This window comes from Gallus gallus, chromosome Z (assembly GCF_016699485.2).
Source record: "Gallus gallus isolate bGalGal1 chromosome Z, bGalGal1.mat.broiler.GRCg7b, whole genome shotgun sequence".
NCBI classification, from domain to species: domain Eukaryota; kingdom Metazoa; phylum Chordata; class Aves; order Galliformes; family Phasianidae; genus Gallus; species Gallus gallus.
The window spans coordinates 708,673-723,708 of record NC_052572.1 but is presented as its reverse complement, the minus strand read 5'-3'; the positions used below and the strand labels follow the sequence as shown (position 1 = coordinate 723,708).

General features: G+C 51.3%; 1 protein-coding gene across 3 annotated transcripts; it reads right to left on the bottom strand.

The window, feature by feature from the left end:
* Positions 1-13: 13 nt before the first annotated feature.
* Positions 14-14,469, bottom strand: FECH (ferrochelatase). 3 transcript variants are annotated; one of them, XM_046905178.1, is made up of 11 exons: positions 14,000-14,469; positions 13,390-13,489; positions 12,366-12,485; positions 11,853-12,001; positions 7,362-7,496; positions 6,874-6,980; positions 6,454-6,552; positions 5,953-6,060; positions 4,945-5,109; positions 4,462-4,521; positions 14-4,001 (listed from the first exon to the last, which is right to left on the bottom strand). In XM_046905178.1, exons 3-11 carry the CDS (start codon positions 12,461-12,463, stop codon positions 3,867-3,869), a joined length of 1,056 nt encoding a protein of 351 aa, XP_046761134.1. In that variant the 5' UTR covers positions 12,464-12,485; positions 13,390-13,489; positions 14,000-14,469; the 3' UTR covers positions 14-3,866. The 3 variants fall into 3 exon arrangements, with proteins under 3 accessions (XP_046761134.1, NP_989527.2, NP_001384488.1); NM_204196.2 differs by having other exon boundaries at positions 14,392-14,469; NM_001397559.1 differs by lacking the exon at positions 14,000-14,469 and adding an exon at positions 13,738-13,882.
* Between the last annotated feature and the right edge of the window lie 567 nt (positions 14,470-15,036).

Below are 15,036 nucleotides of genomic sequence, written 5' to 3'. Positions count from 1 at the left end.
GACACACAGCTCAGCCGTTTCCTCCAAAAGTCTTTAATTGAAATCCCATTGTTACGGTACATGACACACAGCAAGGTTATACAAATCCTTACGTTACATGGAAGTCCTCGTTGAATCTGCAATAAACGTGGTAGACTAAACACAAGTATTTGTGCACATCTGGCATGAAGCAATCACAGAAACATCTCCCTCCTCCGCACCGCACACTCCGTGCTGATTCCCATCTCTCTCTCAGTGTGGCAGAAGAGGAACGCAGGATGAGCTTCCAAATATTACAGAGAAAACCCCTCTGACCTCAGCTCACCGAAATTATCCCCCCGCGCTGTTCAGCATTACAGCTCTGCTCCTGGAAGCTGTCCCGTTTGCTAAAATGCAGCCAGATTTCATAGAACTCCAAAGGAGAAAAAACTCACCCACACTCCCACCCTGCTGCGCACTGCCAAGGCAAATGGAAGCGACAAACACTCGCAGACGAAGCTCTGCACGAAGAGTATAATTGATAATGAAAAGTCAAGCTAGATTACTGCCAGAGGACGGCGGTCTCCCCAGTGCTGACAATTCCATGTGCTTGGATCAATTCAATCAGAGCAAAGTGCTCAGGATCTGACAAGACCGGGTCCTGAGTTAATAGCACCAAATGCTGAAAATCTGTCAGAGGGGGAAAAGGAACGCGCAGCAGCAGAGCTCGGAGTACAGCCTCCCAAATGCAGCAGCTACGAAGCACCGCGGAGTGTGGATGGCAGGAAGGCACAAGAATGGAGGGGAAAATGCCCCAAAAAAACATCCCCTGACCACAGACAGGACCAAGGGCAGCGGCTCGGATATGGACAGCCAGCTTGGAAGCATCCAAAGGAAGGTCGAGTGCATTCCACTGCTGGAAAACAGAGTGGGAAATGCCCCCAGACAAAGCCCAGGATCAGGAGATCTCAATGGCAGATAAATTCCCACTGTTGTCAGTCTCTCAGGTTTCATTTTTCAGACTTATTTCTAAGTGCAACGGGAAGAAACTGATTCCTATTAAAAATAAGAGCAGAGCTTGCTCGGAAAGCTTTTTGACAGGCTCTTGGTGCTGCTCTAAGATGAAATAACATGTGCTAAATAACAGGACAGGGTGATATCACAATGAACTGTTCAGGAAAATAAAATAACCCACTGGCTGTATGTGACGTGATCCATCTGCTAAAAGCTAGAAAATTAAGTGATTTCTGCATTATGGTCTGAGAGCAACAGTCGCTAAAGACGCTTAGTAATTATCTCTCTTGCGGTTAGCTCACTAAAAAGTGCATTTTAAATACCTTTTATGTAATGCCTCATAATTAGTGCCAGCTAGTATTTTCAGTACTCTCTCCAGTATGGAAATAAAAAGCCAATCTGTATTTATTGCACTGCAACTATTATGTAAAGTTAACCTTCGGTTCCCAGCTTCAGAGGTGGCCACGACCATCAGGTGGTAAGGAGAGGGTCATGGGCAGAAAGGTTTGACAAAGTCCCCTGCCAGCCACCCACAAGCATCACACAGAGAAGTGGGGATCGAGAGGAGTCTTCCTCCAACGAGACACGTAAGGCTACAGTTCCCTGCCCACACTCACTGCTGCCATCATCATTCTTCTGGCATCGATTTGAAGTCTTTCCGTGGGTCTCAGCCCTACACCATGCAGTGAACCTGCCGACTGCACCTGGGCAGGGATCAGCATCCTGCTTCCTTATCCTGCTGGGACACCGAGCAAAGCCCAGAGGCTGGGCAGAAGGCAGGAGGGAGCCAACGTCCTGGCAGCATCGCAGGCATTCAGGTGCCCTCTGTGCCAAGACAGGCTCAATGAGAGCTGAAAAGCGTGAAGGCAACCAAAGCTCCTGGAGAGAGACAGCTTTGGCCGAAAGCACCCTGCTGCCATGCCACAGGTCCTACTCAACACTCAAGAGCCTGCTTTCTACTCATGTCCACTGACAGGGAAAAGCTGCCCTACAGATCCTCCCGCTGTTTGCAAACGACACACTTCTGCTAATCAGAGAGCACTGAAAGCACAGCGAGGTTCTGGAAGCTACAGCCCTGGGCAGAGAGCGTGCTGCCACCCGGGCACCTGCAGGCCTGTCCCTGCTACTCCTGCCCCAAGAGGAGGCACACATACTGCAGGCAGAGGAAGATTTCTGTGCTACAGCAGCAACACAGGAGGCTCTGGTGCTGAGGACTAAGCCTGTCTCACCAGAGCCACACTGCGAGCTACAGGCTGGCAGTGGAGGGGTTTCAGTCAACCCTTGAGGCATATGGGGCCGTGGATGCTCATGGGGCAAGATCTGTGTTGCTCCATGGCAATGCCCAGGCTGCTGGCTGGCCAACACAGCAGCCATTTATTTTTAATATCCCCTAGTTAACTCTTCTAGCATAAAACAGAACAAGATAAGTCCCTGTTATACCAACACAGGCCTATTAGCTTTTTAAACAATCCCATCCTTGAAAGACGAGGGATTCAAACTGCTCCTGCTTCGGTTACATAAGCAAAAACTACTGTCCGAGCAGCAAGCTATCTGCTTCCCGAACCTCATGATGAGCTATCATCACTTTACAGAACACCCTGCATTGCCGCAGGACTGGCATGTCAGTGCTGATTAAGCCCTAAAAGCTTTCTCACTCTATGGAACTGCTGCTGCTTAGGAGTGGATGCAGGAGCCCCGGTGCACCCACACACCTGCCCAACGAGCAATAAGCACAGGTGAGCTACGACTGCAGCTGCAGGCTCACCACTGGTGCCAGAAATCGAACAGATGGAATTTGGCTTCTGACAGAGGTATGCTGAGAACACAGCTGTCAGCGTGAGGGGCAGCCTGCTCTCCTCTCACTGTGTGCTTGGGCATCTGCAATGTAAATGACTCTTGATTTATCATCTCACTTTTAAATAGCATCATCAATTAAGCTAGATCAATTGTACCTATGTAACTCCATAGCATCCCACAAAAACCACAGGGCTGTGACACAGCAGAAAGCACGCAGAGCGGATCTATAAACCTGCTGGAGAACAAGCCCAACTTCCTACACTTACTTAACCAGAGAAAGCCCTTTTTAATAATGATAAAAAAGCCATTTTGCTTAGAAGATGAACCAAGACGTATCAACGTGTGCTGGATTTGAAACACGTGCCGTGCACATTCTGCAGCATCAGCAACCAGAATCGTTCCTTTACCTTTATGCTTTGCAAATGCAGGGGTTTTCCTGCAAGTGATGAGTGGTTTTCTCTTCTAGAAAATGTAAACAAACCTTATGAGTTCTACTATCCCAGCCAAGCTTTCACGGGACGTTTCTAGCAGGAGAAAACAAAACTAAAACCTTATCTTTATGTTCTAAAAAAATAGACACGTTATTTAAAAAGCATTAGAGGTCACTTGATCTTAAAACCCACCTGAAGTCAGAAGAAACAACTGGTGGCTACGCTAGTTATGCTGTACCTTAAGTGTATAAACAAAAATAATTATATGCTTGATCTGGAAAACTGAAATTAATGCACTCATGACAAAATTGCATACAAATAAATCCCTGCATAGGAAGTAGAAGCTGATCTGTATAAAAGCCCTGTTTTTTTTTTTTTGTTTTGCTTTTTTAAAAGTTTTACAGTGCATACTCATGCTAAGTCCAATCAGAACCAGATGAGACGAGACCTTTCCGCATCTCACAGGATAAACCTACTTGCTACAAACACTTCTTAAACAAAGGAAACATAAGAAAAAAAAAAAAGTTAAAAAAAAAGAAATACTCCTCACTGAATAACCTCAATGAGGTTACCATTGCTGGGACTACCAGACTAAGGATGTAGCACAGGAGAGCTTGGCCAAGCACCGCTTCACCAGGACAGTTCCTGCACAAGACAGCCTGCCCATCACAGCTGTTGGTTGGTGAAGAAGGCTTTGGTCTCCCTGCAGACAGGATTCACGCAGAGCGGGCAGCAGAGCGTCAGCTGCTTGGAGCAGATCTCATTGGACTGGATGTGTGAGCAGACCAAGTCTGCCAGAGCCTGAAAGAGAGTTAATTACAACACAGGGGTGAGCAAACCTCCCTGCACAAAATCAGGGAAGGCTGGAGCATGTGTCACTCAGACTGGTGAGGCTGCCTGGGTGCACACCTGGCAGTCTTTGCTGTTTTTTAAGAGTTTTGAACCACCCCCCACTGTTTCAAGAGAAAAATCCAGCTTTAGAACTGTGCTGACACAGCACCCTACAGCAAACATCCCACTAAAAGACAACTACTAACGAATACAAAGCTGTTCTTCGACAAAGCAAAACTTCTGGAGTTGTTTTTTTTAAAAATATGTGGCAAATAGAAGCACTCTGTGACACACAGATTAACTTCTATCCCTCGTGCTTCAACTCAAGGTATTTTAAATCCACAAGAAGTGTAGGAATCTACAAGAATACACAGCATAGCAGGAAACACACAGCTGCAAATGTTAGCAACTACTGCATCAAAGAAGATACCTTGGAGAACAGTGGGTTTCCATTAAGTGACTCCGCTCTTCTGATGTTCTCAACGCCACACTGAGGGAAAAACAAGGAGAGAAGTTCAGTCTGTTAGATCCTTCACCACGTTAGCCTCCAAAATCCTTTCTTCTTCATTCAGAAGCTGCCCCAAAACAATAAAATGAAGTATCACCCTTTTGAATACAGTGAAAGTAACTCAGAGGTACAATTTCGCTTTCCTCCCAAAAACCTGTTCATTCTTTTTTAGCAAGTTTAGAGTTAAACCCAGAAAGACAAATTCTCACCTGCTTTGTGTTGCTATAAAAACTCCTCTGAGTCCACATTTATTTTCAGTTTATAGAAAAAAAAAAATCCCCCGAATAGTATTGCAAAGAGCAACCAGAAAACACAACTCTGAAAGAGGAAAACCAATTTGGGAGTACCAACTATAGTTGGATAGTACCACCACCCAAACAGTTACAGAAACTGTCAACCACTTACCTCGTTTGCTAAAACTTGGGCATACTCAATATCCAGTTCGTAAAGCGTTTCAATGTGGTCACTTGTAAATGCTATGGGGACCAACAACATGTTCTTCTTTCCTCTTTGGCACAGTCCTTTAATCGTCTCGTCTGTTTGTGGACCAAGCCAAGGCATTGGCCCAACCTGTGAAGAGGCAAAAAAAACCCTCAATAAATCACTGTTAGAAAACGCACCCATGTTTTCCTTTAGCAGGACAACTCAGATTTCTAATAAGGAGCCAATTATTGCTATTTCTCTGCTTTTGACTCCCTCACTTTATCTGTTAGGTTTTTAGGAAGACAAACCATCCCACAGACCTTCCATTTAAACCCTCCCCAAAAGAGAGCCTGGGTTGCTCTTAAAGGAGACCTCTACTGCACTCGTTTCCCTGGCTTTGGAAGATGTGAGCATTCAGGATGCAGCAAATCCACTGGGCTACCCATGAAGTATTTGGTGCTGATGTGCTGTAAGATGCAGCTTAAAGAACAAAACAACACTGGCATGGGAGTGCAATGCCCACGAGACATACAATTACTTGTAGTATGTGACTATGGTAAAACCTCAGTTCCTTCTGATTTGCAGCAGTAATAATAGATGTGAAATAGCGCCAGCCTTTATCAAGAGTAATTAAGCCTGTTTGGATTACGTGCTCTCATTGTTAAGAATGTTTATTTCACAGGGACAATTTCTGAAGAACTGCTCCAAGGTCATCTTAAACTGACAAAAAAAATCCAGTGTGTGCTCCGTATTTCCTTCCAACAGAGGAAAAAAAATCCCACCAAACTGTGTGTTATGACATCATGGGACGCATCAAAAATCCACATCAGATGATGCAGTGTACCAAGGAGGCAAGAAGCTATGGATCAAGAGTACGTGGAGAAACTGATTTGGAGTGCAAGGCTGTGACTCTGTCCTGCCAGAAACTCCATCTGGAAGAGGTGCAGTGTACGTCACACAGCTGGCAGCACTGCTGTCCCCAGCACCCACCTTGGACTGCCAGACCAGCCGGTAGGGGTTGGAGTGGTTCAGCTTCTCCATGACTCTCTGGACAGTAGCTCCCACTTCTTGTGGATACGGATCACCACGGTTCACCACCTTAAACACATCGACACCAGAGCTTTTTCTTCCAAAGAATGAGTTTATGTCAGCCCTGTCCTTACTGAGTGTGTGGGATGGTGGTGAGGATGCGGCCAGGGGCACCAGGGCTTGGCTACCAGCGTCCCCACAACCCCCCTGCCCTGACAAAGGAGCTGCCTGGCACTTCTGCAAGGGTGGTTTCACTGTGCCTCCGTGCCAGCTGCACACCCTCCAACTCAACTCAGACAGCACGAAATGTGTGGACGTGCTATCTGGGGACACAGTTAGCGGGCATGGTGGAGATGGGGCGGCAGTTTGACTTGATGATCTTAGAGCTGTTCTCCAACCTTATGGATTCTATGGTTCTAAGATTCTGGCCCGAGGGCCGCAGAGCAGCCTGATGTAACTCACAGACATGGGGAGCGAGTGGGCTGAGAAAAGGATGACGACATCTTTCCTTTTGTCAGGTGGGAACAGGTCCAGCTCCTTCTGTATGTGATCGGCAAAGCACTGGTCAGGAAACAAAAAGGCAAAGGCCTGGATCAGGAGATGCTAAAAGGCAACACATGCTCACAAATAAGACAGCAGCTTCCACAGGCCAGACCGCCTCACTAATGTCCCAGTTCCTAGGAGCATCTGACAAACAGATGGATCTGTGTCTAGGTCAGCTACAGGCTGAGCAGGAATTCGGGCTGATGGCCTCTAGGGGTCCCTTCCTGCCCACTCTGCTGTGATAACACAAATACTTCAGGACAAGGCGGTCACTTTCTCAAGTTGTCACGCCGAAGCACCTAGCATGAAACATCCATCCAGCTTTGCACAGATCCGTACCTGGATGAGCAGGGGGTGTGTGGGCCATCGGTCAATGATACTCCACTTCATCTTTGGCTTCTTCCCCTTTTTATTGTAGTAGCGATAAATGGCATTTAAGCTGCTTCCTGAAATACAGGGAATTAAGAACAGACGTTTGTCCACGGAGTCAGCAAACTGTCAGATGATAACAGTCTTGTAGGAAAGCACTGTAATATTTTAACACGCTACACATGTTTTCAATGCAACTCTAAATCACAGCTGAAAGCATCAGAGGGGGACAAACATCTTATAGCCAAGAGTGACTTGCTAAACCACTCCTTAGCCAAAGAACTGTTGGAGTTTACATGGAGAAAGCTTACTCAGAGGTGCTCCTGGGCTTCAGTTTATACTGTCCTACAACAAACACAAAGCTACCCTGAGCTGAGAAGCTCCTACATGAAATTCAGAACGACATTAAACACGGAAGACCTTGAAGTCTACGGAGGAGGTCTCCCACGAGCTCTGACCTGTGGTGGAGCAGCTGTACTGCGGGTACTGCGTGAAGGCGATGGCTCTCTCGATGCCGTCATCCTCCATCTCCTCAATTGCTTCCTCTGTCAGAGGGTGCACGTACCGGAAGCCAATGTAGTACTTGTGGGGTGCTGCCAGACAAAACAGGAAGAGAAACTGCAGGAAAAGCATCAGCCAGTAACTCCCAGTAAATAACTGCTAGCTAACAAGTACAGCGTACAGAACCAGGCAGATCTGTGTAGATGGAAAAAAAAAACGAGATGGAACCCTATTTCCTTGCCTCTAGTTGACCCCATTAGAAAGCAAAGTTAAAACCAAGACGATGCAGAACTGCCACTTGATGCATCTGCACCGGCTGCCACGCTGGTGAGCCTGCTCTGCCTGCCTGCCAGCCTGCAGGGCCAGGGGCTGCCTCACACTGAGATCAGGGTGCTCAGGAGGGGCACAGATTCTTCCATTTCTGGTTAGTTTGCTTTCCACAGAGATAGCTGTGCCTTTAAACACTTCACTTTGGAGGCAATCCTGTTCTCTCCAGGGACATTTCAGGTTTTCCCATTTTCCAGCTCCAATCTTTAGGCTGTCAGCTTTGGGGATTTTTTGTTTGTTTTGTTTTAAGTGAAGGACAGAGGCTTCTAGAACAAACCCAAAGTCTCATAGTTTCCAGGTCACTAGCTCTGAAAAAACCTGTAACAGGTTTCTGAAGGAAGCAGACGTCCTGTGCTTGTTCTGCACTCCGTAGGTTTAGGCAGGATTCAGAAAGCAGGTTTAGCCGGCCCCAGCTCTTTGCAGGAGGCAAGAGAGCTCCCAGCTGGGAGAAGCAGCGAGTCCTGAGCTGCCTTCAGGCCACCTGAGGGGTGACCGTGAGCATATTTAAATGGTATCAGAATCAAAACTCTGACAAGCCAGAGCAAAGATACTCGGAGGTTAACATGGGAAAGGAGACGCTGGGAAAAAATGATGACCAACGTGGGAACTTGGTGCAATACTCTCACATTGCTGTGCTCCGTCCTGGACCTCAGGCAGCAAAGGGCAGGGTTTCACACGTGTACACAAGTTCAATTTGTTGTTACATCCAGAATCAGGATTATGTGACAGCTCCTTCAGCAAAGAGCTGCCAATCTAAGGATCATCATGGCCCCCTCGTCTGGGGAGCTTCCATTCTGCTGACAAGGGAATCTCAGCTAAGATGCAGCTTGTAAGAAATAACAAGAACCCTTCAAACTGAAAACTGTGAAAAAGGCAAAATGCATCTTCTTGAAGTCTAATTACCATCGCAAGACATTAGCCTATTTGATACTAGTCCTAGACAAACAGACATGGATTTTCCTGTCATCATATTTGTGTGATTTATTCCTACAGACCACTGAGCCTACCCGGCCCTGTTCATTCAGAGCAGAACTCCTCTTTATTTTCAGACTGCTGCCTGTAACAATAAAGCTTCGTTTTAAAATTATATTGTTCCCAGATGACATTGGTGAGGCTGCTTATTTATTACTTGATCTTAGTCCCACTGCCAAAGTGTAACGTGTCAAACGTATCCCACGAGTCAGTGCATCAGTAGACTGATTTATGTGTATAGAAGGAAACTTTACTGATCCTGTCTAGCTTGAGCTCTTCACCAGCTGCAAATACACAAATTACTGCAAGCTCCAGCCCCACCAGAAGGCCAGAGCATGGCAACAGCAGCATGCAGCGTACTGATTTTTTGCCATGAGCTTCATGTCTCATAGTCACAAGCCACGAGTTACTCATTAACAGGGCTCAGGGCTGCGAGCAGTGCCCTGACACAGCGCTAACGTGCACAGCTCAGCTTGGATGCAAACCTGGTTCAAGCTGTTCTGAAACAGCACGGTGCTGGTATCATGACCAGGTTACCCAAAATGCTAAAGGGAATGGCTGGCACACCTCAGTATTTAAAACTACAACTGCCACCGGGCAAAAACTGAAGCCTTTAAATGAATTCTCAAAGGTGAGGGCTGCAGAGGGTCAGGCATGACTGTGCAAAAACTGTCACCAAACAAAAGCAAGTGGGAGTGGTACACTGAGAACAGCAGATAAGCTTTGTGAGCTTTATCTCCAGAACCTGTTGCAAGCCTGACCCCTCAGGGGCTGTGCTGCTAGAATACTGCTGCCTTCCATGCCACAGAAGGGGGCACGCCTGGCTTCAGGCTTTGACTGTACTTGCAGGGACTACAGTTAGAAGTAAGTGAGAGAACAGCACCTGAGGGGAAAAACAGACCAAACACCATCTGAATGAAGGCATCAGTGACACGCTGCATGCTGAACGAATGGGGGAATTCTGTCCTGGCCTTTCAAGAGGATTACCTTACATCCTCCAGACACAATTAAAATGAACAAACAACCCCCCATCTCCTACTTCTAGCCCTCTCCTACCCAAATCTGAAGGAGCAGGCTCCACTAAACAGCTGAGAACCTGGGAACGTGTATGGTCGGACACAGAGGGTGACTCCCTGACACAGCAGCATCACGCTTCCAAACATTTTGGAAGCTGCAGGCAGAAGGCAGCCTGCAGCAGCAATGCTGTACGGCTGCTGAGCTGAAGAGAATGGAGAGCTCTCTTCTTTGTCTCCTCGTCCTCCAGCAGCTTTTCCAATACAAACGTTCAGTGCTCCTATTGGAGTGGCAGGATGAGAAGTATTATCTGCAGCAGACACATTGGTGAGGAGCACAGTGGGTAGCTTAGTGATCTCGTTAATTCCTTCTGCTCTCAAAGCCTGCTTGCTGCTTCAACAAAAAGCATCTTCCAAAGGCCTTCATGAACAGAGGCGAAACCCAGATAGCTTATTTCAGGCAGCCCAACCACTATGGCCCTGCCTCTCCAGCTTGTGAAAGCAGTGATGGTTCACTCTGTCTGTTTGTCTGTCCCACGAGAAGTCAGACACAATACAGAGTACAGCCACTGAGCTCGTCCTGCAACACAGACGCTGGAGTTTAGCTAAACTTGTACAAACTCCACCACAGAGGAGTTAAAAGTGACCTGTGTGCCAATTTTGTTGGGAGTTTTAGGGGAAAGCAACTGAACACAACTGCCCAGAGAAGCTGTGTGTGCTCCAGCCCTGGAGGTGCCCAAGGCAGGCTGGAGGGGCCCTAGGCAGCCTGATCTGGTGGGGGGCAGCCAGAATTGCTGCCAAAGGTACTATCTGCTTCTACTCACATCAAGCCATTAGGCCTTATCTCCTGCTCCTCAGGTGGGGCTCTCCACTATCCCCCTGCCAAGCCCTGCAGAGCTCAGCCACAAAACCTTATCTTTTGTTCTTCCTTGCTCCTGAAATGGGGCCCAACTGCTGTTAGGCCTCTTAGCCATTATTATCAGTTACAGATTCAGGCAAGTTTCGAGAGCTCTGAAGCAACTCACGACTTCAGAGAGGCATTTCAGAGGAACACAAGACAGACCCACACCTCTGCAGAACTGCTTCGGACTCCTGACCTCCTCCCATGCAGCTCCCTGTCCTTCCAGCTCAGGCTGGCACAGCATCAACAGCCAGGATGGACAGACAGTTTTACTCTGTGGGTGCAGACATTTGCTGTCTGCTGACCACGGTTCTCACTGTGTATCTTCATAAATCATTACAGCTATAGTTACACGAAGTTATTCTGCTTCTGCCAGTGGCCACAAACCTGCACCTCCTTTATGAGTGAGAATGTCACTCCATTTCTTGTCCCTTTATTAACTCACACGAAATATACTCTCCTGTCATCTACGGCTCAATCACTTCTCTCAGGGCAGACTTCTTCAGGCCCAAGCAGAGCCTGCAGGACAAGGTATGGCACCTTGCATTTGTGCAAGCACCAGCTGAGACTCCTGTCACCTAGCTTCAGCCACCTGAAAGCAGCATGCCTGGTCTATGACAGACACCCAGGTTTCTTCCCACAACAAAAGGAGTGAAACAAGGGTGCCTTTGGGAGGTGAGCTCCTCTCTCTGACAGAGACCTTGAGATGCACCCAACCACTCTCTATATGCCCTACTCTCTCTTGATAAGAGAAGGAAGGAGCAGAGGCCAAAAGTTCAACTCTGGTGGCTGATGTTAGCAAGATGAAATGTGTTAGTGGTATCCATGGGTGGCTGTAACCAGGGCAGCTTTGAAACCTGTTACTACGGGCAGAGAGGTGGCAGCTGAAGCACAGCACGCACTGGATCCAGCTGGAGGAGGTGGGTGCACATCTGGCACATGGTGCTACACTGCGTTAGGGTGGGATGAGTGCACGCTGACAGCAGGCTGCTCTCTGAAACCAAAGCCATCCGCCAGCACTCACAGCAGTGACTACAGCACAAAATTACACCCGTGGACCCCACGTTTATCTGTATACTGAGAATAAGAACGTTTGCACTGCGATCTCCTAGCAGGACTGAGAACACCTTACACTCACAATTAAAGCTGAGAAGCAAGAGCTGCTTCCCGAACTTGTACTTAGAACACACCAGGCCAAAGCAGCTGTTAGAAAGCAGAGAGGGGTGCAGAAGTACCGGTCTGAGGAGACATGCTGTCCAGCAGTTTCACCATGCCTTCTCCCTGCACCGCCGTCCACTTCTTGATGGGTGACCCCCCTCCAATCCTGCTGTACTGCTCCTGAATTCGTGGTGTGCGGCGTTTAGCGATGAACGGTGCAAGTTTACTGGAGCATTCAGAAGGTATCCGTGTTAATGCCATAACCCCTTCACCCCCGGCCCCCGCCCCAGATGCATCTGACAGAGCGGGCAACATCCCCGGCTTATAAACCAAACAGCACTGCGTGTTTCATGTTCCATCCCATCACCCTTCCAAACCTACTAGATGACAGCAAACCACAATTTGCAGTCTGAAGAGATTGATCTTGGCACACTTTATTTTCCCCAGAGAATTACAACACCGTTTCCTGCACCAAAAGGTCCAAAGATTGAGCAGCCCTCATAAATGAGAATATAAATTAAGCAACAGCTTAATGTCAGAGCCAAACACCGAGCAGTGGCTGTAACACAGGAGTTCACAGCGCCGCTTACTTTTGTGCTGGAAGCGTCATGAGGTCCCGGTCCAGGAAGAGGCGCAGCAAGAAGTCATGCACATCATCCAGCCTTTCTGGACCTCCCATGTTTAACATCAAGATCCCCGTTTTAGGTTTCCTATGGAAGAAAGAGATATTTCAGATCCCAGTGATGCACGGGGTGGTTTTTTTTAACTGCAAAGCAATCGGCCTGCCTGTCAGCGCTTGTCATTTGCAGCATCCTGCTTAAAGTTCACGCTTACGAAACAAATGTGAACAACAAATGCGAACAGCCTGAGAACAAATGACCACTGTGCAGCACGGGGATTAAATGGAAATGCACAGAGAGAAAGTCCTCTCAGCTGTCGTGGGAGAGAAGGGGCAGAGCAGTGCCTGGGGGTCATCCGAGCTGAACGCCAGCCACAGCGCTGACCGGAGCACACAGCACCGCCTGCAGAACGCAGGGCGCACACCAGCACTGCTTTGTCTTCCTTCCTGGGGAGGGAGACCTCGCTCTCAAAGCGGCGAGGGAAGCAAAGCCTGGCTGCACATCGTGAGCTTGTATGTGAGGGTTGACACGTGGCCGACAGCCCCAGTTCCATGGGGGTTCCCCAGCACGGCTTGACAGTTTCCAAGGCCTTTGGCCTCTGTGAGTCAAGCACTGAGCGTTTGGCAAGCCAAGCGGGCACGAGAGGGGCCTGGGGCTGTCCTGGTGGGCTGGGACTTTGGCTTCTGCTGCCCTCCTCCAGGAGGACTGATGAAGAGGCAGGAACCAGGAACCAGAGCAGCAGTGTTTGCTCTGTGCCTCCTGTGCTGCCTTACTGCAGGCCTGCACCTCGTTTTGCTCAGCAGAGAATAAACACACTGATCTCTACCCCTCAGGCAGCGAGGCTCAGGGCACTCAGCAGCGCTGACACGAGCCAGACCCATCCCCACGGCCGTTCTTACTGCTACACAACCAGCCGCGCCGCGCAGGCTGGGCCGCTCACCCCAGACGGCACGGGGTCGTGGCTGCGCCCGGCCGTGCCCCACCGCAGACTTACCGCGTTTCTGGCTCGGCCTGCGGCTTGGTGCTGGGCGCTGCCGCGGCCACCTGCCCCCTCCAGCGCAGCGGGACCCTCAGCTGCCTGCCGCCCGCCACCACTGCGGAGAGACAACGGCGTCAGCGAGCTCAGCCCGCACGGCGGAACGCAGGAGCTGGGTCAGGAGCCCGAGGATGGAGGGGGGGGGGGGGGGGAGAAAGGAAGCCACCAGGTGAAGCCCGAAACACGCAGCACGGCCTGGGATGCCCTGCGGCGCAGCACAGCACCCGCGAGCCGGACGTGCAGCCGCCGGCCACGGGCTGTGCCAGCGCTACGCAAAGCGCGGACTGCTCCCCACGTGCCGCTCACAGCGCGGTTTTCTAAGCGCTCTTCGTTATCCCCGGGAGTTCGCGATCTCCCCGGCAATGCCCCCAACCACGTCCCCACCGACGGCGGCAGCGCCGGGGCGCACACCCCGGCTGGCAGCGCGGCGGGGCGGCTCCTGCCCGGCACCGCGCGTGGCCGCGGAGGGCGGCGCTGTCAGCGCCGTGCGGCGGCGCCGATGGGTCCGAACAGCTCCGGTCCGAACAGCCCGAGCGTCAAATTCCCGATATCGAAAACAGCGCCCGACCCCACGCGCTCCGTCTGAAGCACCGCGCCGAGTTCCTTCCAGAGATGACAAAGCACAAAGCCCCATTCACGGGACGGGCGGCGATGCGGCCGCGCTCAAACGGCGCTCCGCAGCCCGAGGAGCGCCCGCGCCGCTCAGCGCCGGCTGCGAGAGCCACGCGGAGAGCCCGGCCCGGGCTGCGGCGCGGGGCACGCGGGGCTCGGAGCGCGGCGGCCCGGGGACGCGGCTGACGCCGTTACGCAAAGGCTCCTCCGTTGTGTAACGCGCCGCGGCCGCCCGCCCCGCCGCCGCCCCCCGGCCCCGCGCCGCGCTCCGCAGCCGGGATGGCGCCGCCGCGCTCCGTCCCGCTCCGCTCCGCTCCGCCGCCCCCGGACCGCCCGCACCGCACTCACGGGGTCGCGCCGCCCGGCCGGCAGCAGCCATGTTGGCGGCCGCGTGCATTCCCTCAGACGGCCCCGCCGGCCGCCGCCGCCCGCTCCGCCCAGCCCCGCCCGCCCACCCGCGGGCACGGCGCACGCCCGCCGCAGCGGGGGCCGCCCCCGGAGCCGCCCCGGGGCTCCGCTCCGCGCGCGGGGCCCGAGGGATGCTCCGTGCCGCACGGCGGCTGCGCCCGTGGCAGCCGACTCCCGCATCGCCGCTGCCGGGAAAAGCCGGCGCTCTCCGTCGCCGTAACGGGTCGGAATTCCCCCGGCGCCAGGCCCGGGGCCCTCCGGAGCTGCAGGCCGCGCAGCCCAGGCCCGTAATGCAGAGCTGCGTCTCTTCGGTCCCTCGCAGCCGCCCGGCAGCTCGGGTCCGGCTTTGGCGAGCCGCAGTCTGAACAACGGGAGCTCAGAGCTGCGGGTGCGGGGGGGTCGTGGGGCCGGGGTTGGTTCCCCCATCCGACCGTGAGACCGTGCAGGAACGCCGCGGGGGGAAATGGAAGTGAGGATGAGGATGAAGCAGCGTCGATTGCGTCGTTTACTCGTTCTGATAAGATAAAATTAAGCACGATTGCATTGCAAGCACCTGGAGTGCTCTCAGTAATGGCCACAGCGCTG